A 26,605-nucleotide genomic window follows, 5' to 3' on the forward strand; every position below is an offset into this window, starting at 1 on the left:
TTTCCCAGGCCAGTACTTTGAGTTTCATTTCTCCTGCACAATTTTTCCTACATTTCAGTTTCCTGAAAATCTGGGCAAAATTGTCCGGTGTACATGTCCATGCAGACTCAGCTATGTTGTGGCTGGAACCTAAGAATTTAGGTGTATCCAGTCTTTATCACTGTTCCCTCCCTTCTTTAAACAGCTGACAGAAAACTGCTTTTGAAAGCTGGCTTTCTACTTTGAGAATAGGATGCTGGACTAGAGCCACCTTTGTCCTGATCCAGCAGTGATCTTTTTATGTTCTTATAAAGCCAGTTTAACTTGTTCCGTTAGACAGATTTGTAAAAATATTTCCCAAGTTGAAGATCTCCAGATGTATTTTTGCATCAATGGAAATTGGTATTTTTAAATATATAGGATTCAAAAGGAAACATTGGGTGTTCTGAAGCTGAACAAGAGTGCAATGCCAGCAATATGTATGACCCAGTTGTGAACTATTGTAGGGTATAAGGAGGAGAAAGAGAAGTAGTAGTTTAGGATTGTCATCATTCCTTTCTCCATCCATCCATTCCACCCTTGTTTATATCCCCTTATCTCTTTCCATAGCAGCTTCATTTTTCTGGTCCTTCCTCCTCTTAACTTCTGGGGAAATGAGCCATCTGAAAAGTGTGATAAGGGGAGATAATTGAGAGATGGAGAAAAAGCTGTGTGCCCTTCCCTTCTGTGCCTATTCCATCTTCCTCTGACTGTCTGCTGGGTAGGGTTGTCACCTCTCCTCAGGCCTGAAACCCTAATGAAAAGCCTAGTTTATTGGGGGGGAGGGGAGAGAATTGCTGCTGGGAGGGAGCTCCAAAATAAACTCTCGTAACATTTAGAACATTATGTATTAGATACGACAGAACGTTAGCAATACTTTTATTAGAACATACTGGCCTTATAATGCATTAAGTTAAAATTGCTTCTTAGAAAGAAAGGCAACATATTTAACAGTAAATAAGAAACATTTCCCTGGAAGAGTTTAGTTACGGGCAGGGCCTGTAAGTTACTGAAGGAAATGTGGCCCTTTATATGTCCAGCTGTCCTTTGTCAACAATAAATTGTTGGAGTTTTTGTGTTGAATATATGCTATATGGTACTTTATGGACCTATCTAAGGCCATTTGCACAGAACAAAATATGTCTTTTATCAAAGTAATTGTTGAACTGAAATACAATTATATTTTGAAAATGTATATCCAGTTTTTGTTTCCTTTAAATTTTTTGGGGGGCCCCAAGAGAGTGGGGCCCTAAGCTATAGCTTGTTTAGTTTATACATAAATCCTGCACTGGAGATATGGCGTGGATTGCGCAAATGGCAGGAGCTCGAGCCACGGATGGGGAATAAGATTCCCTCCAGAGGTCTGCAGCTACTGGCCATGCTGGATGGGGCATAGCTGCTTGCAAGGAATCCTATTCGGAATAAGGGAATTTCCCTTAAAAATAAAAAAAAGGAAACGTTGACAGCTATGGGATGGGGACCAACCACAGGTTCCCCATCCCTGAGCTTTAAACCCCATGTTTTGCCCCCTCACGCCTTTCCCTAAAACTCCAGCTCTGCTGAGGGGATCTGGCTTATCAGCCTCACCTCCAACCAGCCCCTTGAACTCTCTCTCTCTCTCTCCCCCTCCAAAAACAAAACACAGAACCACCCAGCATAGACACAGAAGCCGCAAGCCACGCGGGCCGCCTTGACTGGAGGACTGCCGTCACGTGACCCCCGGCCCTGGCGGGAGGCGTCTTGCTGTATGTGAAGGCAAGGCCGGGTGGTTGCTCAGCCTCTCGTCTCTCCCGAGCAGGCTGCTGCTGCTGCGCGGTGTCCCTGCCTGGAAGCCGAGGGCGATGTCGAGCGGGAACGGGGAAGGAGCCTTCAAGCGGCCCCGGCCCGCCAGCCCGGGCGACGGCTTCCACACGCCGGAGAAGCGCGTCTCCGTCTGCCGCGCCCCGGATCCCCGCGGGAGTCACCCGCGGGACTGGGGCATCGAGCAGGTGTGCGAATTCCTGCGAAGCAGCGGCTTCGAAGACCCGGAGTTGCTGCGCTGCTTCCGAGGTAAGCGGGGGGCGGGACGAGCGGGACCGGAGAGCCGCTTCGCCTGCGCAGCCTCGTTGCGCCGGCAATTTCAACCTCGGCGGACCTTAAAGGGGGCGCCCGGCTGAGGCGACGCTGCTGCTGCTGCTGCCGTTTCCTCCCTCGAGCGGTTCCCGCTTCCTGACCCTGTGAGGAGAGGTGGTTATGAAGTGCAGAGCCGGGGCATAACGGGCTCCGTCGCCTGAGGGCGGCCTTGGCTAGTCGCGGCTGCTGCTTTGATTTCGCGGTGGTTCTGGAAAACCTCTAGGAAAATAGGAATGATATCTGAACTTTCCTCGCAGGTCGACTAGGGGGCCGACGCGAAGATATATACGCGTGCCCTGGGGAGACTTGCTCTCCCGGTGCCCCAGAGTCTCGTCTTGGTGTAAGTTCCCAAAGGGGAAAGGCTATTCGTTCTGAGGAGTAAGACCCAGGATGGCTTGTTCTGAAGTCAATGGCCATAGGGCTACATCATCATCATCATCATCATCATTATTATTGTTGTTGTTGTTATTAATTGAATTTATATACCGCTCTATACCCAGGGGTCTTGGGGTAGTTCACAGAATAAAATCAAGATTTAAAACTACAAAATACGTAATAAAAATAAAAACGACAACCCAATAACTCCCCCCCAAACCCACATTTTAAAAGGGCTGTGTCTTAAGAGTCATTTGCAGCGCAGTCTACTCCGGAGTAAGGTCTATTGAGCTCAGTGGGATTCACTCCCAGATAAGTGTGTTTAGGGTTGCTGCCTTAAATCCCCTTTTCCTTTTAACTTGGGTTGTATTTATTTATTTGATTTATACGCCACCCTTCCTCCCAAAGGAGGAGCACTTCTTTCTCAAACAAGCCTTTTAGCTAAAAAGGATTGCAAGCCACCCCAGTCTGACTCAAATAACTCTACTCTGGCATTTTGTCTTTCCGAACAGGGAGGTAGACCCACCTGTTTGACCTCTGGCACAGAGCCCCTGCTCTGCTTTGTTACCTTAATGACCCATCTTTAGCTGCCCATTGGCAGCACAGGATCATTTGTGCATTAACCAGCATTGATATGTTCTGTCTCTCCTTGTAATGTTCTCAAAGAATAAGGAAATAACATTGGAGGCACATATTCTAGTGGGGGAAAGATACATGCACCAAGTATGTATCAGAGGATCGCCAAAGCATGTGCCATCAGGACGCAACATCATCAAAGCTAGAAGTCAGGTCATTCGTTTACCCAGATCTAAAAATCCCCTACGTTACTTTTCATGCATGCACTTTTGGGTTGGGGCAACTGGCTAAAATGTTTTAAAATATTTTTAACAATTCTAATTTTGGTACCTCTGTTTTCTTTTTGTCAGGTTGATGTTATATTAGTTACAGCATCAAAGCAGTCACTTTACCTACTGTTACCTAGTGGTGGTTACAGAACACCGCCCCGCCCCCATTTGTCTAAGGAGGGAAGCATGTCCTCCAAGTAATACCAAACATGGCTTCTATTGATTATATGATTCTATAACATATTAGATATAACTGTAGGTTCATCTAGTCCAACCCTCTGCAATGCAGGAATCTTAACTAAAGCATCCATGACAGATGGCCCTCCAACCTCTGCTTAAAAACCTCCCATGAAGGGAGTAATTTTCTGCTACAGTGAGTGATGCACAGTGGGCTGCAGCTGGATAGGGAAAACAGGAAAATTCAATGGTGCTTCATTCTAAGCTGTCTTTCTATTCATGTAAGACATCTCTGGGTCCAAGAATTCAGAATAGCATAGTTTCTTAATGTTCCTTATTTTTCTAGTGATTTTCATTTGTCATCTGCCCAGAGAATTTTGAATTATCAGGAATTTCAGAAATATAAATGTTAAGAGTAACGGAATAAGCTAACTGTTGTCTCCTTACTTCCTCAGGAAAAAAAATTGCTGGTTCATCTTTCCTTTACCTCACTGAATCAGAACTTGAAAAAATGGGAATTGGGTAAGGGAAACTTAAATCTATTGACATTTGAATTCAGCTGCAATCCTATATGTGCTTCCCTGGGAGTAAGTCCCATTGAATTTAGTGGCACATACTTCTGAATAGCCACACATAGGATTGGACTGTTTGTGTTTCTAATTCCTAAATGGATCATTGCTATATTTAGTGCCTACCTTGAGCTTTGTACATTTGCTAAAGAAATATAGATTAGTGACCCTGATCTTTTATCAGCAGAGGAGGAGTGAAGCTGCCTCGATTTCAACAGTGGTGCACATTAATCTGCAGTTCTGTTGTAACGAAGATTTAATGTGACATGCAAACCAAGCCAGTATGTAAAGCATTTTCAGGAAATCAGGAAACTGAAGCAGGACTTGAACTTGCCATATTGTGTTACATAATTATTGCAACATTAATCATCATAACAATGGATGTTACTTTTCTTCTCTGCGATCTCACACTTGACAGATGTCACTAAAACTGTATTGAAAGAATACCTTTAATATTACCATAACACCTCTATTCATACACAATTTATGAAAAACACCTTTTTACACAGAGAGCTACTGGAATATTATGCATTTTTTGGTAATCAAACATATTTGTTGTTTATTATGCAGAAATGCACCCCTTCCAGACAGATATATGGCACTTCATAACATGCTAAGGCAAACCTTGGTTTAGTGAGATGGCACAGGCTTCCAGAGAGCTGCTTATAGCCACTTTCTCCTCCAAAATTCTTTTTGTTGCCATGCTGTCGTAAGTCAAAATTTTGCTTAGCATGTAATCCAGATCAGGGCGCATGGTTAGCCTCTCTACTCCCTAACTACTGTATTTTTCGCTCTTTAACACGCACCTGACCATAGCACGCACATAGTTTTTAGAGGAGGAAAACAAGAAAAAAAAATTCTGAATGAAACAGTGGATGTATCATTTTTGTGCTTCATGCTGTGGCCATAGACATGTGATTTGATGGTGAGTTTGGGGTAGCCCAATGCAAAAATCCTGAGATCCATGTGGATCTGTGCTTTGTAACCACGTTTTTGCACCATTGTGGCCCCAGGCAACAATGGGTGTGTGATTTTTTTGGTGCAGGCTGTAGCCATGGATATGCTATGTGATCTGATGGTGAATTTGGGGTGACCCAATGCAAAGATCCTGAGGATCCATGTGGATCCATGCTTTGTAATCACGTTTTTGCACCATTGCAGCCCCAGGCAACAGTGGGTGCGTGATTTTTTTGGTGCAGGCTGTAGCCATGAACATGCTATGTGATCTGATGATGAATTTGGGGTGACCCAGTGCAAAGATCCTGAGGATCCATGTGGATCCATGCTTTGTAACCACGTTTTAAGTGGGGAGGGAAGAAAAAACACAGAAGGGACAAAGAGCACTAAGAAGGAATTAGAATGACTAAGAAGGAAGGACGCAATCCTTTCCTTTCCCCTCTGCTTGCCAGGAGGGCAGGGGATTTCCCTGCTCTTTGTTGCATTTGAGCAAACACAGCAACCGAAGAGGGTGGGCAGTAAGACCCTGAGGCAGAATGCAGGAAAGCAGCAGCCTCGCTTCTGAAGCCTTCCCTCCCTTCCCTCCTCCGGGACAGTCAGCTCCAGGGACCACACATTTGCTCAATAACACGCACAGACATTTCCCCTTACTTTTTAGGAGAAAAAATGTGCGTGTTATAGAGCGAAAATTACGGTAATTGTTGTTGCTGGTGGTTAGCTAGGTGAGAGGTTAACCATGAGCCCTGGTTTGGATTACATGCTAAGCAAAATCTTTGCTTAGGTCATTGTGGTACAACAGCAAAAAGGACTGGGAAGGAGTAAAGAAACTGTGAGGTTCTCTGCAGGAGCCTGCATGTTTGCCCAGTCTCATTAAGCAAGGTTTACCTTTGCATGTTGTTTAGATGAGCTTTCCTAGACAAAACCACCATCAAATTAATGAAGCAAATATATGTTGGTGACTGTGTGTGCAGAAACAGATGCACAGATAATGGAGCCTGTACATGAAAATGGTGTATAGTCATCTTCTTTGGTACCACATTGGCAAATATTGGGTACAGATTATAGTTTGGAGAAAGTATGTTTTAAAACCACTACAGTTTGACATCTGAATAAATCTTCATGGAATTGGTAGAGTTTAAGAGTATTCGGTTTCAGATCTTTTGAAGATCTTTTACTGAAAACTTTAAAAAATGTTTGCACTGAACAATAGCAATTAACTTAATATTAGCATCCACTACATTATTTAATAAAATATGGAACGGTCAACTTAACTTATACTTGATAACTTTCAGGACCGGAGTGAGACAGAACCTTCTGAATTGTCTGAGCAAACTGGGACAAAGGCATGTTGACATAATGAAGGTGAGAGAAGCATTTACATTAATCTGAAAGCAATGTTAGTCTATTCCCAAATCCTTTATCCTTGAAAACCCACGTGGAGGACAGGTTAGGGACCAGTAATTTATTTAGGTTAATTACCAATTTACCAATGGCTGTATGATGAGACTATATCTTCTGATTGTCAGGAGACTGGCACAGCTGAACTTTGTTTAGCCTCAGAGACCTTGAGATCAAAAGGCTCTCCCTCCATTCCCAGGCCTCCCAGGCCTCTCTTACGCATACCAGGCTCCCAAGTTGTAAATTACTTGATAGCCTCCTTTACCTTTTTACAACCCAATCCACACTCAGGCCCTCAGCTGTGCCAGGGTCTACAAATCAGATAACATCTCATCCTGCCTAGAGTCAAGATGTAATTGACTCACACCTCTAGAGAGAGGGAGTTTTACATTTAAAGAGACCAGACACCCATTCCCCAGAAGGCCACAGTTTTATCTCTCCCACAATGCCTCACTCCTGCGTGATCCAGCATTTGACATACCAAGATTTTCCAACTTCACTACAGGGTGTCTTCTAGTTTGTCTTGTATTTCTTGTGTTTTATCTATTGGACGATAAAAGCCTTTGGTTTGCCAGGTTTTTATCTGGAGGTTTTGTGCTGCGTGATGAAATAATGGGTGGTATGCCAGGGGAATTAGTGGGGATGGGGTTGGGGATAGTTTGCCTATTTCTGTTTTCCATGCTTTGAGCATGGTCTGTGTGTACCTGTTAAGTGTTGTGCGAATTTTCCTTAGTTTGTTTGGGAGGAGTGGGGGTTCTGTGGTGCAGGTATTTTCAGTTGTGTCCCTCTCTAGGTGTATCCATTGTTTTGTCTCATCTTCTAGTATACATGGGGTTATATGGCGTATTTGGTTGGCACTGTAATATGCTTCTATGTTGGAGATTCCCCATCCTCCTTCTGAGGTAGGGAGGTGCAGGTATTTGGGGCTTATTCTTGGTTTTTTGTGTGAGAAGATAAAGGAGTGTAGTTTTCTCTGCCATCTGTGGAGTTGGGTTTGGGGAATCTAGATTGGGAGGGTTTGGAATAGGTAGGTCAGTCAATTGATTTGAGGGGGGGAAACACGTTTTGCTTGATCAGAAATTCTCCAATGTTTTTGTTTTTTGTTTATAGCTTAGCTCAAAGAACAAATGTATGATTTTTTTTCTGAAACAAATTATCTGAATCTGGACAAACTTCTTATCACATTTCATGTTCTCAACATCTATTTTATTTGCGTGTGCTACTTGTCAGTCAGTTAAGGCACTAAAAGCTTTTGTTTTATGGCAGCCATATTGGTGGCATCCGTCTGTCTCAAGAGACAGTGGAGTGTGCCTCCAGGGGTGAATGGCTGTGTTAGCAGCATCAAAGTGACCTCTCCAGGACGCAAGCTTGGACAGTATACATGGAGGTCCTTGGATGCCAAGATGCCAAGATCCCACTCGCAGCCTCACTAATGTGGTCCAAAGGAAAGCAGAGCAATACATTTGGCACCTGCTTGGCTGTAGGAGTTGCCAGAAGGATGCATACAAGGCGCCATCCAACCGTCTTAGGGGTTCCACTCTGGATTTGAGTAGGATTTACTCCTTAGTCTTTTCTTCTCCCAAAGATATACCTCAAGGCAGTGGAGGATTGGGGTCGGCTTTCCTTCTCCTAGATCAACTACCTTCCCAGGTTGATGAGGTCCATGGGCCTCACTTCCCTCTACAGCATGTGCAGTATCCACCTTCTTGACTGTTGGACCTGTTGGTCTTGCCGCTAAATCTGCTGGAGCTCATCTTGGCATACAGGGGCAGCCATATATGCTTTTTGTTATCCAGTGATTGTACTAACTTTTGAGTATAGTGAAAGAAAGTGAAAGTTAAAGTGTTTTCTTCTGGTGCTTTTCATATATCTGCAATAGTTTTACATTTTGTTTTACATCTTCCAGGTATTTAATGACCCGATTCATGGTCATATTGAAATGCATCCCCTTCTTGTTCAGATCATTGACACACCTCAATTTCAGCGTCTAAGATACATCAAACAATTGGGTGGCACTTATTATGTTTTCCCAGGAGCATCGCACAACCGTTTTGAGCATTCCCTTGGGTAAGGCACACGTTCTTTTTGCAGATCTCTGGGTTTTTTGAACTGGTATATGCCACCACTCAGGTTACTGCAGACTGGTTGTGCCTCTGAACATGAGTAATTGCAGTTTCATTGAATTCCATAGTAATCTATCGTAAAACAAAAGCACTGCTACTTGTAACAGGGAGTCCTTGGAGCACCCCACAATCACCTAACCGTGACTCTCTTAGGTTCAGGTCAGGGTCACAAGCAAGAGACTTCAAAGCGGGACATAGAAGCCAAATAGCAGCCAATTATTGTTGCAATAAACTACTACAAAGATGAAGCAGCCGGAAGCCTCGATCAGCGGGTTACATCAGTATTTCAAAGGTTTTCATAATACATCTTGGGATGCATCACTAAGACATCATAGATATGTCACAGAAAAGGTGTGGTCTCAGAACCTGAGATCCAGGCATGCCCCTGTCACTCAAATATAGTCTTTCACACTTACTCCATCACAGTACAAAGGAAAGTATTTACAGTTTCCAGGTCCCTGAGTCAAGTCAAATACACACCTTTGTCTTGACCAGGCTTAATTCCACTATGGGGTGGTTAGGCATTGTGATTGAGATGATTATTTGTCTGACACTCTTGGGGCAGAATATCAGTCATGACTGCTTGGGAAGGCCCTGCAGACTCTTATGGTGGGCTCTCTCACCCTTCTGTTACGAAAAAGGAGCAATGCTGCTGAGTGCTCCAGATGGCTGGAAAGCCAAACAGGATGTTGATGTTTTGGGACTGTACCGTGGGAACAAGGTACACCTTCCCCTTATACCTCACTTTCCTGGGTCCTAAAAGCCATTGGAACTGAGAAGATTGATACAACAAGTGATTTCTTATGAATTTCGAAAGTTTTCCCATTGAGCTAGTACATAGATACATTTATCAGTGAATTGCTACATTTGGTATTGACACTTTCCCTGTTTTCCTTTGTTGGAGACCTGTCACTCAGCGGTGAGTCAAAGGCTCCTGAGCTGAGCTTCCCTTGCAGATGCAATACCTTTGCAGATATGTTGCTGTTTTCTCTTGACACTAAGGCTTGACAGGTGAAAGGCAGGGAAATGTGTGAGTGTGAATGGTTTGGTAATGTGCAGCGGAGACTCTTGTCTCTGCCTTGTGGTGTGTGTGGGGGGGAGGGTCTCTCACCCCCCTTCCAATTTCCCAGTAACATACTTAACTTCCATTAAAGGAGATTTACATCTAACATATATGTAAAAGTTAGAAGTACCCTTCATCTCATATGCTGGTGTGTTCAATATTTGGTTTCGTGAGGATGTAGGCTCACCAAACCCAAACTCAACTAAGCAAGCAGATTTTCTGACACTGAGTTTTCCCACTAAAACTCATGGATGAAAAGAAATGCTATTTGCTTTGACAATAGCTGTGTTCTTGCTTGCTTGCTTTCCTAAGAATGCACTTTGCTGGTGGATAGAGAGGCCAGCTGATGTGACTGGAACCTTTAAAAAAATTTTTTTTAAGGCAGCATTGTATGAAATTTGCAGGCATAGTAAGAGAGGGAGTTTAGTTGCATTTCCTCCCCTAGTTTATTTTAAGCAATTTCAGCCGAAGAGATGTTTTTTTCTCCAGTCTTAGCACTAAGCATCACAGCACTGAAATCAGAGATGGACCACAGCCTCCCTTTTAAGAGTACAAAGCAGTAAATTAAGAAATATTGTCTAAAGGGAATAGAAAGAAAGATATAAATAATGTCAATATAAAACTAAGAAATGCGTAATTTAAATAATAACTATGGATGATTTACGGAAAAGCTGAAGGAAGTCCTGAAAAGGAATAGGTTGTGAAAAATTTGATGTGAAACTAATATGTTTTTTGTTTTTTGATGTAAATTAATAAAAAATCACTTTTTTAAAAAAAAGTACAAAGCAGCTTCACCCCACCCCCACTCCAGCGCTGGTGGGGGTGGGAAAGACTGCCTTTTAACTTCCACAGATCCTTCTCTGCAGAGTAAAAAAGCAGCCTTTATGGTCATTCTACCATAGTGCTGGGAATGCTGATTTTGTATGTGTGCACATTTATACATGCGTGTTTGTGTGTGAGTGTATGTTTGAGTTTTGGACTGCATGTGTGAGAGAATGAAAATGTGTGCTATGTCCTGTATGTCAAGTGAATGTGGGTGTTTGTGGGTGGTATGTGTGCATACCTTGGTCAAAGCCATCACTGGCATGTGGGCCTTGGAAATGTGGCTGACCAGCAATGTGGTCCTTGGATATAGGTTTGCAGTTCACAAGCTAAGTAAGTTTAGTGGTATTTCACAATATATAATGTGGGGCAAGTTTTTATTTTATTTATAACCCTAAAATTCAAGAACTGGAGAGCTGAACCTTTTGCCTTCTTGCAACAGGGTCGGCTATCTAGCAGGCCGTTTGATCCGGGCACTGCAGAAGCGACAACCAGAGTTGGACATCAACCAAAGGGATATTTTGTGCGTCCAGATTGCTGGTCTTTGTCATGATTTGGGTAAGCCACTTCCCAAATATCTTAATGAAGCAATTTATGCACGCTAGGTAAAGATGAACTGCATAATTCTTACTTTCAGGTCATGGACCATTTTCACACATGTATGATGGAAGGTTCATCCCTCGTGTTTGTCCAGGAACTGCATGGAAGGTGGGTATGCAACCAGTCATTACTGCTTTCTTTTTTAAAGGAAATGCTTCCTTGCCTAAAAATATGTTAACCACATTTAACAATTATAATGTTTTTTATAGTCAAATTACCCAGACATTTCCTGAAGTTTTTAGTTTTTAGTTTAAAAAAGTTACCATATTGGTGAAATATAGTCACTAAAATTCCTACTGTTTATCTACCACTCTCTTTTGCCTTAATCAGACCCCACCTGGAGCACTGTGTCTAGTTCTGGGGGTTGAGGGAGTTGGGTATGTTTAGCCTGGAGAAGAGGAGACTGAGAGACAGTATGATAGCCATCTTCAATTAACTGAATAGCTGTCACATGGGACATGGAGCAAGCTTGATTTCTGTTGCTTTAGCGGGTAGGACCTGAACCATTTGATTCAAATTACATGAAAGAAGATTCTGACTAAACATGGAATGGACTCACTCAGAAAGTGGTGAAGTTCATTGGAGGTTTCTAAACAGGTTGGATGACCATTTGTCGGGGATTGTTTACCTGCTTTGCAAGAAGTTCGACTAGATGGCCCTTGGGGTTCCTTCAACCCCACAATTCTTTGAATTTTCTCAGTCCTTTCTTCTCACAGAGATTATGTTCCATTAACCTTTCTAGGGTCTTCTTTCAGTGGCTTCTCTGCTTCATTTGCTGTTCTAAGTACCTTTCTATTTTCAGCCATCTCAGGTTATTGAACATTCCATTGCTTATCAGGAATTAGTGATTTCAGCAGCTGAGCTGCAGCAAGAATGTGAAACTAGAAAACAACTCTTCTCCCCCCCCTGCTGGTATTTGTTTGCTATTGCAGCAGTGGGAGATCCAGCATTATGCTTGAATGAGGGAACCTGATTTAAAGAAACTCTGGCTTGTTTAACAAGCTAGTTAAATTTGCTTTTTATGGCACATTAAATATTTTGTTTTAAACCAGAATCCCTGGATAAAATCTGACATTAAGCTGGGATTTTGCAGAAGTGAAAATGAACTCTGTTCAAGCTTCTGTGAGGGGAGCAGGAGCACACACACACACAATGCTTTGCTTCAGGCTCATCCACCTGACATTAAACCATGGCGTAATGTTGTCTTCATGTTTTTGTATACAGTTATGATGGCTTGTTTTGGCAGCATATGCTTTGATTAATAATAATTAAAACTTCCTTTTTTGCAGCATGAAGATGCTTCTGTTAAGATGTTTGAACACTTGATTGATTCCAATGATCTAAGACCAGTCTTGAAGTATTATGGTCTCAAGCTGGATGAAGATATAGACTTTATCAAAGAGCAGATAGCAGGACCCATTAAGACTGAAAAAAGCAGTAGTTCAGTAAGTCTTCTGCTTTGTAAATACTGTGCAATTTAATGGAATATAATGCTTAATAGCATTATCTTTTTTGAAGGAAAATTGACAGGTGTTGCATGTGGGAGATTCATTACTTTTTGTGAACCATTGGTTGTTGAGCTTTTTATAGATTTTGGAAGAGGGGCCATAGTTCAACAGCAAAGCATATGCTTTGTGTTCAGAATGTTCCACTCTGTTCTACCATTTCCAGTTCAAAAATGCACAGCAGCAGAACTGCTTAATGCTTCTGCATGAGGCTTTGGAGAATTGTTATGCGTTAGGGTAGATCAAAGAATGATCTGAGCTGCTTCATACTTCATGCAATTCTGTGCATGTCTATGCAGATATAAGTATTGCTGAGTAAGCATGCAAAAGACAGAGGTGCATCTAATGGTTCCCTTCCTTTTGGATGAAGGGAATATTTGCAAGTGACACAGTAAGAGGTCACCTTGCAGGCTCTTCATTTGCTTATCCTGATATTTTGATAAAAATGAATTTCTGTGAACAACTTTTAAAGAGTTAACTTCACAAAGTGATGTACAAGTATAAAAACAGCAGCCACCAAAACAATGCAGAATATGTTAAAAACAGCCAAACTTTTTAATCATCTTTAAAAGCCACCACAAACGCAAGCACACTATAAATCAAATAGTAATACTGTTTTTGCAGCCCAGTTCAAATTAACTGTTAAAAGTGACTGAGGGGAAAATGGGTTTCCAGGGTCGGATTCAAAATATAAAGCTGGAGTTTGCCTAATATCACATGGAATTGAATTTCCTAAATGTGCTGCTGTGGCCAACAATGTCCTGTTCCGTGTGCTTGCCAATCTGATTGAAACCAGTTGTCCAGGAAGGAGTAGTACTACTTAGACCCAAACCAGACAATTGACTGATAAGAATACCATGGTCAACAGTTCAGGAGAACCAATAGGGCTGTGCTCCTTGCATTCATATTCCAGTGTAAGTTAATTACCTGGCTAGCCAAGGTTGTTTCCATCACAAAACTAGGCTGTGATTATTAGCTCCACTAATTTTTATCTCTTATTAGTAAAGTATTGGCAGGTATCAATTAATCTGTTCCAGCATGTGCAAAGAGTTCTTAGAACCCTGCTTCCTTGCCAGTTTGGTGCTCAGAGTAGATTGCTTTATTGTAATGTATTATTTGCTTTTGGGTATTTCCACCCCTGTCTCCAGTGGCCTTACCGTGGGCGACCTGAAGAAAAAGGCTTTCTTTATGAGATAGTGGCCAACAAAACAAGTGGCATCGATGTTGATAAATGGGATTACTTTGCCAGGTATGGATCTTGCTCATTTTAAAGCATTTGGAAGATTTATTTTATAGATAAACAATACTGGGAATATTTTACCTATAGACAAACCAATTAATGGAATATCCTATTGGTCCAAGTTAAATGGGATATCAATCTTATCATTAAAAACTCTTTATCTTTAAATACTGTATGGTGTCACACCATATAAACTGTAAGCTTGTTGGTTAACCCTTTATTTTGTTATATTGAAAACTAATAAAAATACTTGAAAAAAAATATCTAAGTGAGAGAGCCATGTATACAGTATGAGCAGGATATAGACTATGAATGAGGAACCTGTGGCACTCCAGATGTTGTACTCCAGCTCCCATCAACCTCCGCCAGGATGGCCAATGGTTGGGGATGGTTCAGCAACATCTGGAGGGCTGAGGTCCCCCACCTCATGTAGAGAGATACCTAGCTCAGGTATTTCTCTGTGCACATGTACTCCATGTACTTTCTATGAATTTATTCTATGGTCTTGTGTTGTTGTAAGCCACTGTGATATATTTTTATGATGCAGGGCATATGAATATTTTTATAAATAAATTCAGTATCTATAAGTAGCTGCTGGGGGTGACCTCTACAAAATTTGGGGCAAGGCAGCACCATATGCTGATGATACCCAGCTGTTTCTCTGTAACATATGAACCAAGAGAAGTCATGCATATTTTAAACCGGTGCCTGGGCTAGATGAGGGCTGGATGGAAACCCTATGGATGGGCTGTTCAGCAGTTCTGATAGGTTTGCATTCCCTCTGGGGGTGCTCCTAGAACCATTGCTGTCACTAGAGGCTCAAGTGACCTCAGTAGCTCATGGTGCCCACTACCAACTTCGGTAGGTTTACAAACTACAACTGTTTCTGAATGAGGAGAGGAAGCAATCCTTGTTGGAGATAGCAACCACTCTCTGGAATACTCTGCTTTGGGTAATTCATGAGGTAGAGATCATAATGGCCCTTGAACAACTTTTCAGAATATATTGCCTATGTTTTCCTGGACTCTGTCTGACTTAGTGTTTAATTTTTTTGTTTTGTAGACTTGCTCAGTTTTATTTGTGAAATACAGCTGTGTTCTGTTTTTATCACATGTTTGTATTTTTGTTGTTTTTATGGAAACCACTTGGAGATTTTCACTATCTTAAGCAGTTTAAATAACATTTAGCAATATTTTTCAAACTAAACAGTGTCCCATTTCATACATCACTTTAAACCAAACCATGGCTGAGTGCTGGGGTTCCGAGGGAGGAGATAGCAGCTACTTCGCTCTTCTCTAGTTCTGTTGCTGTGCTGAACTAAGCCATGGCTTGGCTTAGTGTCTCATGCAGGCGTGTGTTTTAACTCTTTCCAGTGAGCTGTGACTTCGCTCTCTGGTTTAAGACCCTTAGTTTTTCCAGGAGAATTCTGAGCCAAACTATGGCTTAGTGCAGCAGAACAGCCTGGGAGGAGCAAAGCAGCCACAGGTTCATGCTAAACCATAATTCGTCTGAAGATAATTGCAGTTGCTATTATGGAAGTGTGCCTGGAGATTATATATCTATATTTTGGGAATGTGAAAAATATAGAGCCTCAAAGAATCCCCTGAGAGTCCTTTTACATTATTTAAAGGTGAGGTCCCCAGTGAAGCCATCTTCCTGTGTCCTCCCCTTTTCCTTGGTCCGTGCAACCCCTCAATTTGTAATTGAATGACCTTACCTCCTGCATGCTTCTGGAATATATTTAGGGATTGTCACCATCTTGGAATCCAGAACAACTTTGATTACGTACGCTTCATTAAATTTGCTCGTGTCTGTGAATTTGAGGGAAAGAAGCATATTTGTACCCGTGACAAGGTAAGCTTTCTTGAGGAAAGTAGAGAATGCCAACTAAAATAGTGTTGGCAGCTTGAAAAACTCGCCGTCAAATTTTTGTCTATTTCGTTCTTCTATTCCCCCCCCCCCTTTCAGGGAGCTCAGGGAAACACCGTCTCATTTTGCTGTCACTCAGTGTTGAGAGGCAAATTAACCTGAAAGCTAATGTTTACACAAAGCCACCCAGTGAGCTTTATGACTGTGGGTATATTGAGTCCAGATGGAGATAAACTTGCAGTCTGCTAGTGCTGCATAAATTGAGAAGTGCATTTCCAAGTGAATAGGAGACAGTGCAATATATGTTTTCTCTGTTGTTTGAGAACAGAAAGTTTGAGAAAAAAATGGATTTTGGGAGCACGAGGTATTGGCCAAGCCATTACCTTTCATCTCAACCAGCCGCACTACATGTAGGGAGTATATAGGCTTACTATAGCATATGGTTGACCATGTGGTGATGGGTTGGAGTCGATGTTTAAGGGCCATAAATTAGAACATAAAAAGAACCCTGCTGTTGAAAAGTACGTTGAATTCAACCTTGCGTTCTTGCCATAGCCAGCCAGATGCCTGTGGGAAGCCCACAAGGAGGACGTGAGCAGAACAACATTCTCCTGCTTGTCATATGCAGAGACTGGTTTTTAGAGGCATACTGCTTCTGATAATAGAGTTAATATAGCCATCATGACTATCAGTTTAGAGAAAGTGGGTAGGGAAGGTTTGGGTTATCATGGAAGCCAGGTACAAATCGTCGCAGTCTATTCTCTCTAGTTCCAGCATTAATCCTCATGCATTTGGTTGCTCTTCCACTGTGCTCCCTGGTCTATGCAAGTCACAAGCAAGGCAGAGTGCTTAAAAGCTCTCTTCACTCCGGGTCTGCTTAGCGTTGCCCATCGCAAAATGAGCTTTTAAGATATGCTTTGTTTGCTGGGCAAGGCCCACTCAGCACACAGGCTGTGGAAGGTTCTGGGGCGCACTCACGAGATAATCTGACTTCCTGCGAGATCTCACACGTGCATGCATAATCTTCCAGAGCTGGCATGTCGAACAGGCCTTGCCCGGCAAGTTAGACAGAGAGCTTAAGAGCTCTTTTCAAACCTGGTAACCCAAACGGCCCAGCACAAAATGAGCTTTTAAGGTCTTGGCCTTGGTTGCTGGGCAAGGTCTGTTCAACACACTGGCTCTCTGAATCCTGGGGATGCTGTCTCTCACCCGCTTGCTGCAAGGCAGCTCCAAGGGTTGGCTGGCTATATGTGTGCGTAAGATAAGGGATTACTGTATTTTCATTAAACAGAACAAAAAGGAAATGTAACCCCACCAGCTTGTAGAAGGCAACGCTCAATACAGAAGCAAGGATATCATCCACCAATTATTAGCATTCTGCTCTCATGAATGTAAAGAATAATCTTATCTCAAGGATCCTGTGCTTCATTCACTTCTCCACTTTCAAGGAGCCCCCATGAGGCCTCTCCACATAAGCAGAAAGTATTCTTAATTGCAAAAATGATTACTCTAGTGTTCTGGAATACATTTTTATATTTCTTGTGTATGGATTATTTAGAAGGGTCTAATTATTTCTATGTCCTGGAACCTTTTTTATTTTATCCCTAGTTGTTCAGCAACAAACAACCAATCTGATGAATTAAAGTACAAGTCTTGGAACTGTGGTTTTAATATAAAAGATGAATAAAGTACTTTTTATCTTGGACTTTAGGAGGTTGGAAATTTGTATGACATGTTCCACACACGGAATTGCCTGCACCGCAGAGCCTACCAACATAAAATAAGCAACGTCATTGAAATTATGTAAGTAAGTGTATGTTGATATGCCCTAGACAGGGCAGTATCCAAATAAATCCTAGCCAATCTTACATTAGTTGATTAATTACATTTGTATGAGCTTGCATATTAATTCATTTTAATAATATATGACTGAAGGAGGAATGCTTCTTCTACAATGGTGCTTGCCAGCTACAAATGATTTTTTAAAAAGTATTGCCTGATTTATTTAGGGGTGTGTTTTAATTCAACCAATTTGAATTTAATTAATTTTAAAAAATCAATATTAACCAATTGATCAATTAAAGGTTGTAGCCCTAGTTCTGGAGTGTCTCATTGAGAAACTCTGTTGAATGTCCCTGCCCTTCTCCTTAATCGTTTTTCAAAGTGGATTTTGATGACTAGAAAAACAGTGGTGTTTTTGTATTGCTCTTTGCTACCAGTCTTAATCTGGAAAAGTTTATTTCCAAAGCCATTGTGAAATCCTTGATCTGGAGTTAATATTGAATTTATGGATTCTTCCTCATTTGTGTTGCATGTTTCATATCAGGATTACAGATGCCCTTTTGAAAGCTAACCCACATATCCGCATAAAGGGATCTGGAGGGGAAGAGTACAATATCGCTACAGCACGAGAAGACATGGAAGCCTACGCTAAGCTAACAGGTATGGGCTTATTGGACTGACACCTAAATTCTAATTGCATCAATTTTGGAAGCATTTCTGTCAGGGTACCATTTTGTTATGGCACTTAAATGAAACATTGTACATTGCATTATGTAAAAGAGTTATATATTCTGCTGTATGCATATGAAGGAAGTGAAGTCTTTCTGTCACTAGGTTTGAAGAAGTAATAATTTATTTATAGTATAAGAAACGGATTTGTTCCGCTGCTTAACATCTCTCCAGAAAACTAGGATTAGGTATTGCAAACTTGCAGCATTTCTCTCCCTATTTATAAATTGCACATTCTGTGTGTAGAAGATGAGTATAAAGGATGGCTAAAGGAAGTCCCTACAGATAGTACAGGCCTCTGATGCATGCCAGAAAAAACCCTCTATGTATGTTTATAGGATTACAGTCCTGCCCCCACCTCCCCACCCCCCCCAAAAAAAAACCCTGGAGGGGATCAAGGACTGAGCTTGTGCACAAGAGAAAGCAGCACATAGAAGTGAGCTTTCACTTTCCAGAGTTGGGATTTATGCTGAAGGGAAGCAAGTGGCAGAACTATCAAGGGTGAGGCCTATGGCCACACGTTTTCCAAACTTCCCCCTCTCCTAGTTTAAATTAAGGGGTGGTTTGTGAAAGAGAAAAATAAAAATTGCCTCCTCTTTTTCCCTGCCTATCTTTACCCCTCTGTAAGCCGTTAAAGAGCTTATCAACTTTGTTTAATTTGAATAGGTTGATATATGACCACTTATGCAAATTCTCTTTTTGGTTTATTGCTCCTGTAAAATCTTGTTAGGATGGGTGTGTATTGGATGGTGTTGATTCAGAACTGAAACCAACATTTCTTGTTCAGTACTCCTGTTGTCTCGGGCTAGTGAGAATCTTGGAGCCAATGTGACTGAATATAAGCAGAGGAGGAGGAGGAAGGCAGGATAAAACGGAAAGCAATGGAGAAAGGGAAAGGAAGCTATGAGGGATGTATAGATTTCTGGTTACTAGTGCTGAGCCCAGGTTTTTGGAGGTTCTTGGACAAGATGCCCTCAATAAACCCCTCTACCTCAGTTAGTGTGTCCCTTCACTCCAATGATGGCAGCTGCTCCTCTGCCTCATCATTGCTAGCTGCCTGTTTGCTGGCCAGAGGAAACCAATGAGCAAGCAGGCCATGGCAGTTACTACTACTCTTTCTTCCCACCGTTGTAATAATAAGAACAAGAACAAGAAAAATAAATAAATAAATAAATAAATAAATAAATAAATAAATTCATTCATTCATTCATTCATTCCCTTCCATCTGGCTGGGTGCTGGCTTTCCCCAGCCACTCTGGGCAGCATCTAACAGAGGACTAAAAACACAATAAAAGATCAAACATTAAAAACTTCCCTAAACAGGGCTGCCTTCAGATGCCTTCTAAAAGTCAGATAGTTTGATCTCAGTCAGATACTTTGACCTCAGTGTCTGGGCTGAACGATGGGAGTGGAGATGCTCCTTGTTCACCTCCTCCACTTTGGAGCAAGACGCAGATGAACAAGCAGGAAATTGTCAGGGGGGGGTGTCATTGAGAGGTGCCCAATCTTGCCAACCCTTACACTGGACATGCCAGTTTTCACAGAGCCTTAAGAAATGCTTGTTTGAAAGTCCAGCCTTTTGCCCTTGACCCTTCTCACCTCTCTAATCCCAGTTGTGTGGTAATTAAAGTGTTATTTACTTGTAAAGTGGGACGTGGGTGGCACTGTGGTCTAAACCACAGAGCCTAGGACTTGCCGATCGGAAGGTTGGCGGTTCAAATCCTTCCGACGGGGTGAGCTCCTGTTGTTCAATACGAGCTCCTGCCCACCTAGCAGTTCGACATCAAAGTGCAAGTAGATAAATAGGTACCGCTCTGGCTGGAAGGTAAACGGTGTTTCCATGCGCTGCTCTGGTTCGCCAGAAGTGGCTTAGTCATTCTGGCCACATGACCACTGTCTGCGGAGAAACGCTGGCTCACTCGGCCTATAGAGCGAGATGAGCGCCGCAACCCCAGAGTCATCCGCGACTGGACCTAACAGTCAGGGGTACCTTTACCTTACTTGTAAATTAGTGTCAGATGCTTCTAGCTGTGCTATTCTTTACTGCTGTGTATAGACATTGCACAAAACCTGGTTGTTTAGGAAGGTCTTCAGCTCAAAAAACAGACTCTTCTTGTTAGGACTATGTTAGGGCTGCTTTCTTTTGTGCTCTTTTGGTTTATGAGTGGACATTTTTGATGTGTTTTTTAAAATGTTATTTCCTGATTTGGTTTCATTTTATGCACATTTTACCATAAGCTACTTTGAGGTTGTTGGGCTTTGATTTGTATGAGGATATAATTTTTCAAAGATGTTACCTTCTGGTGCCTTTCGTTTACTGCCAAAGCAGTTAGAGAAGAGACCCACAGAACTATATCTTAACCCTGTTGAGACACAGCAGAATCTGACTGTTGAATTGAATATGGTCTTGTGAGTTTCGTTTTGCAGATATGTAAAAGATCATTTCCAGCTGACTATGATTATAATAACATAAAAAACATTTCTTAAATTCTGACACATAATACATGTTTCAATTATGCAAAAGAAAAGCTGGCTTTAATGACTTCATTTGTTTAATACTGGCAGATGAAATCTTCTTAAGGATTCTTCATTCTGATGAGAAAGAGCTTGAAGAAGCACGGGAAATTTTATGTAAAATAGAACGGCGTGACCTGTATAAGTACCTGGGACAGACTCAGCCCCCAGAGGGCACGGAAATTACGAAGGTGGGCACAGTTTCTCAAGTTACATTGGTTTGTTCACTCTGCCAACTTGTTAAGAGTGATCATAGAGTAATGTACTGGTTGGTTTTTTCAGTACCAATTTGCTTACCTCTGGCTTCTATCTCTCTTTACATTAAAAAATTAAAAAAATTGTCCAGTAGCACCTTAGAGACCAACTAAGCTTGTTCTGGGTATAAACTCTTGTGTGCATGCACACTTCTTCAGATACACTGAAACAGAAGACACCAGACCCTTATATATAGTGGGAGGGTGGGGTGGGGTTTTTCTCAGAAGGGTAGTAGAATCATAGAATCATAGAGTTGGAAGAGACCACAAGGGCCATCGAGTCCAACCCCCTGCCAAGCAGGAAACACCATCAGAGCACTCCTGACATATGGTTGTCAAGCCTCTGCTTAAAGACCTCCAAAGAAGGAGACTCCACCACACTCCTTGGCAGCAAATTCCACTGTCGAACAGCTCTTACTGTCAGGAAGTTCTTCCTAATGTTTAGTAGGAGATGGGTGATTGACTCAATGGGTATGGTAAACCTGTTGATGACTGTTAACGACTGCAATTAGTCCTACAGGAAAAGCATTTATAGTATGCAGATGACCAAAAATAGATTTAGCATATGTAATGAGACAAGAATCCAATATCTCTATTTAGACCAGGTCTCTCCATAGTGTCTCTTTACATACTCTCTCTCTCAGTATTCCTCACAGATCACTAATCTCTCCCCTCCTCCCCTATCTTGCCGCAAATGCCTTGCAAAAGCCTGCCTGAGCAGGTGCATGGTCCATGAAGTGCCTGGGGAGGCCATCTCTGTCACTTCTCTCTCCAGCCATGCCACAATGCAGAAACAACAACTACCACTTTCTAGACTGAAAAGAACCTTTGGAAAAGCCCACACCTTCTTTGCCAGCACAAGCTGACTAGTCATGATGCAACTGAGGGCAACATCCTTGTTGCATTTCTCTCCTGCTCCCACTCCTGCTGAAAAAGTCCACTGGAGGCTGGGAAAAGGCTGTTCTTGCCTGTCCTTCCCTATCACATGGGCATCCTGCATGAAGTGAGTGAGGAAGGCATCCGCACTGCTCCTTCCCCTCAACAACAATAGTAATAATAAATTCTTATCTGTACCCCGGTCATCTGACTGGGTTGCCCCACCTACTTTGGCTTTCAACATAATAAAAGCACGGCAAAATATCGAACATTTATCAACAATAATAAAATGTTACAGCCTTCTTTCCTTTCTCTCTAATGGATAACTAATTTTGCCTTAGTCTGCCTGAAGAGAAGCTGTGACAGCATTAAAAGTCATCACTACTGATTGTCATGGTATGGTGATATCAAATACCTTATTTGTCACATTGTACAGTGCGTGAGAGAGAAAATTATTTTGAAAATTAATCATCAGTTTCTGAGAGTATGATTCAAATACAGTGATTCAAATACACAAAAAAGTAAAAGGTTTTATGCCCTGCAGGAACGATATAGTAAGATGGCTGAAGAAATTGCCAAGTCCCAGCCCGGTGCATTATCTCACAAGGCTGGATTAAAGCCTGAAGACTTTATTGTTGATGTAAGAATGATCTCTTTAAATGTTCATTTTAAATGATTTTATTTCTTAATATATGTGCCTACAATGTACTTTAGTACATTTTTATTTTTGACTTGCCTCTGTGAAGGTTATCAACATGGATTATGGAATGAAAAAGAAGAACCCTGTCAATAACGTGGGTTTCTACTCAAAGTATAACCGCGAGAAGGCACTCACAATTTCTAAAGAACAAGTAAGTAAGGGGGGGGGGCGAAGGAGTTTCTGCCTGTTTTATTACAATAGCTTTTTAAAGAGTATCTGAATACATGTGAAAATGACTACAGAGTTGCATGGCAATAGTAGCAACCAAGTTCTTATATCACGTGCTATGTAAGTGCCCACTGAATGCAAGTGGTTTTAAGGTGAAATTCCCCTGTGCAAACATTCTTGTAACTGAATGGTGCTGCTGAGAAATTTGTTGAACTTTTTCTGACAAGGTGATAAAATTAAGTGTATGTGACTTCTTTTTCCTTCTGTCTTAAGGTTTCACAGCTCCTACCAGAAAAATTTGAAGAGCAGCAAATCAGGGTTTATTATAAGGCAGCGGATGAAGAGACTATCTGTGATGCTAAAGAATATTTCGATCAGTGGTGTAAAAGTCTCACTAAACCACAGGTAAGAAAGGTTTAACATTTAGCAGGTGCATCTCAGTGTAGAATCATAGAATTGTAGAGTTGTAAGGGACCCTGAGTATCATCTAGTCCAATGCAATAATATGCAGCTATTCCATACGGGGATTGAACCTGCAACTTTGGCGTTCTCAGCAGCACACTCTAACCAACTGAGCTATGAGATTCAGATCTACCTCATTCTCTGTATTCCTTTTGTTCATCACCTGTTCGTTCTTCCATAGTTCTATCACCAACCCATTATTACTTCTGTGTGGTGTAGTGGTTAAGAGCGGTAGTCTCGTAATCTGGGAAACGAGGTTCGCGTCTCCGCTCTTCCACATGCAGCTGTTGGGTGACCTTGGGCTCGTCACACTTCTCTGAAGTCTCTCAGCCCCACTCACCTCACAGAGTGTTTGTTGTGGGGGAGGAAGGGGAAGGAGAATGTTAGCCGCTTTGAGACTCCTTAAAGGGAGTGAAAGGCGGGATATCAAATCCAAACTCTTCTTCTTCTTCTTCTGCACATTATGAACACAAGGGATTTGAGAATTCTAAAAATCTCAGAAATCTCATTGGAGGACAATCTAGCCTTTATGGTATACATTCTAAAACAACTGTAATACTACCACTAACTAGAAGTTTTGTATCTGTTTATTAAGTTCCTTGCAAATGATGAGTACATAAAATTTGTTGAGAGGCGACTGCCACAAATAAATGGGGTACAGCATGAGTCACCCATTACCCTTTCCTGACAGTGGGAAAAGGCAGCGCAAGAATGTTTTTCTTGTAATATGATGTGTAAAAAGGCTCCAATGAGTGTCTTGCTCCACTTGCCAAGAAGATGATAGAATGTATTGACTGTTAATTTCCAGTGCACAACTGAACAACTTTTCTTCATTTTGATGCTTTGATAGGATGGTGATATTGTTGCCTCTGAACTTACACCACCAATGAAAGCAGACTGCAATGTACACAGAGATGACAAAAAGCATGATTCAAAGGCCAGAAGGAGACTTGTATTGCCTTGAACAGCTTTAATATCTGTGGTTTGATTATGCTTTGTATAAGAAGGTTGTGTTATAAAAAAATGTAAACGTAGAAATAAAAGTAGTAGTGGAAAATGTCAGTCTTAGCTCAAATGAGTTAAAATTCCATTTGTTGTAGATTTCACATGGACATTTTGATGACCGGCAATGTTCTTATTTTGTTAATCTAAATGTGTGGCGGTGAAGAAAGGTCTACTTATAAAAACAGGTTGTTAATAATAATAATAATAATAATAATTCATACCCCGCCCATCTGGCAGCTTCCAACCAAGTATTAAAATACAATAGGTTGTATCCAATGTAAGTCCTATTAAGAGTAGAACCGCTGAAATTAATGGACATGGCTAATATAGCTCCATTAATTTCAGTGAGTTTGCGCTGAGTACAACTTAGTTGGATAAAATTCAAAAGCTTTTTGGGAAAAACATAAAAGAAGGGACAAGCCAATGCTATTTGCCTATCTTCTGTTTATGATAAAAGTGGTTATCCTACTGTTCTTTCCCCTCAAATCATGATAGAGTCAGTATATTTTCATTTAGAGCTAAACATGCCTTGGCACAATCAAGGATATACTATTTTATAAAGTTAATTTTTTAACTTCAATGCTTACCTTTTATATAATCCAACAAAATACTCGCAGTACCAAAATAATCAATTATTGAATGTATCCTAGCCATTAAGCACTAGGTAGAGAGGAAATTAGCTGGTTTGTATAGAGAGGCAAACAGCTGTTAAGAATCAGAAGCAAATTTCAGACTAGGGAGTTTTGCCTGTTATGTTTCAGACCGACTTGAATGTATTTTTAATCTCTCATATTTTCACAGATTTGTTGACTTTGTATGGAATAGTATATATTGTTCATTAAAAATTTTTTTTGGGAGAAACACAGTTTTATGATGTGGCACTTTATGCTGACAGAAAATGGGTTTGTGTGTGAGAAGTGTGCTGTTAAATGTGAGAAAAGAGAGTTTCTGAAGCTTCATTTAACAAACCTAAGGCTTAGAAGAAATGTATACACCATTTAAGAACTATGAATTGGGAAAGAGAGATGTCCTTCTGCAAACAGAATGACTCCTCGTTGCAGAAGGGACTACAGCAAAGGTACCTACTGTAGGAAGCTGGAAAGCCACTTACACCATCAACCCCCAGGTGTCTCTTTCTGTACTGTGCAGATTTTCAGGGCCATTGCAGGGGGAGTTGAATCCCGCTCCCTTCACGAGCAGGATCTGCTCAAAGTAATGTTGGATCCATGCCACTGTTTAAAATGAAGCTGTGTCATGGAATTTTCTTAAAACTTAGGGCTGAAAAATTAAACATTTAGGGCATTATCAGGTGCTTGGTTGAATTTACTCCTAGCACATGGCACCTGAAACTATAATTATTTCACCAGAACACACTTTCACCCAACACGCTTTCACACGAGCAGAGAGCTGTTCAGAAATATCCAACATTTCTAGTGGTGCAGTCAGAGTACGGGTAGCTAACCTGTGACCTTCCAGATATCAGTGAACTGCAACTGCTATAGTCCCTGACTGTTTGCCATGTCTGGTGCTGATGTGAATTGGGAGTCCCAAAAACATCTAGACTAGATTATGCAAGAAGAGACCTCAAACTCAGTGGCTCAATTGTTTGAGCTCCATAAGATTGGATTAAAAGGGAGCTGCTGGCATCCTGAGCTTTCGTTTTGACATTAAATTGCTTCATAAAAACGGGTTAAGGTAACATACATAGAGCTATTTTCTCCAAAGCTATATTCAAGTGTCAGACTGGTGAGAATTATAATTATATATTTTGTGTGCCTGTATATTAATCTTTTTTCCTGTGCATATCAGCTGAGTAATAAAACCCCTGATCTATATTGAATTGTTGCAACAGGTTGCCCCCTTCACACACAGGAGAAGGAGGAGGACCCAGAACCCAGGTGTGCCCACCCTTATATAGACATTTTAAATTGCCCGCCCTGGAGCCCAAGACCACCCCCAGACACATCATACCTACATCATAGAAAGGGGTGGTTTACAACATAAATCTGAGTACGTTGTTTACCAGAAATCTGAGTGCGTACTTAGTTCCTGAGCCAGGTCACAGGCTCACCCTATTCATACACCGATATACCCTTAAGACAGGATTTGTGAAGGAAAAGACAATGGGTAGGCTTTTCCATTTTCCTTTGACTTTGCAGAGAAAAGATTTGGTCAGTTTGGGAGCCAAAATGGCTTCATGGCTGTTTTCCTGTGCTGCTTCAGACATTTGGTTTATTTATTTATGTACGTGTTTGCTTTGTACATTTACACACACACACACACACAATTTTTTTTCAACCCCCCCTTTGGGGCTATAATTTATTCTTTAAAAATTCTTTGCCCCACAAAATGTTAACCTGGTATGCTGGAAATGGATGCCTTTGTGTAAATCTGAAAAGTCTTTCATGTCAGGCCCCTTAAGGCTATTTGCAAGTGTAGCAG

General features: G+C 41.5%; 1 protein-coding gene across 2 annotated transcripts; it reads left to right on the top strand.

Moving 5' to 3' along the window:
• The first annotated feature begins 1,694 nt into the window (after positions 1-1,694).
• On the top strand, positions 1,695-25,998 carry LOC310764238 (deoxynucleoside triphosphate triphosphohydrolase SAMHD1-like). 2 transcript variants are annotated; one of them, XM_083617710.1, is made up of 16 exons: positions 1,695-2,067; positions 3,983-4,049; positions 6,346-6,415; positions 8,358-8,518; positions 10,902-11,017; positions 11,097-11,167; positions 12,349-12,504; positions 13,713-13,813; positions 15,550-15,658; positions 17,385-17,476; positions 18,000-18,115; positions 20,750-20,889; positions 22,373-22,468; positions 22,575-22,679; positions 22,970-23,101; positions 24,009-25,998. In XM_083617710.1, the coding sequence occupies exons 1-16, from the start codon at positions 1,860-1,862 to the stop codon at positions 24,120-24,122; spliced, it is 1,854 nt and encodes a 617-aa protein (XP_083473836.1). In that variant the 5' UTR covers positions 1,695-1,859; the 3' UTR covers positions 24,123-25,998. The 2 variants fall into 2 exon arrangements, 1 of the variants encoding a protein (XP_083473836.1); XR_014549091.1 differs by having other exon boundaries at positions 1,696-2,067; positions 22,970-23,301; positions 25,079-25,998.
• Positions 25,999-26,605: the final 607 nt, after the last annotated feature.

Source organism: Podarcis filfolensis (genome assembly GCF_964270895.1).
Source record: "Podarcis filfolensis genome assembly, chromosome: 6".
NCBI classification, from domain to species: domain Eukaryota; kingdom Metazoa; phylum Chordata; class Lepidosauria; order Squamata; family Lacertidae; genus Podarcis; species Podarcis filfolensis.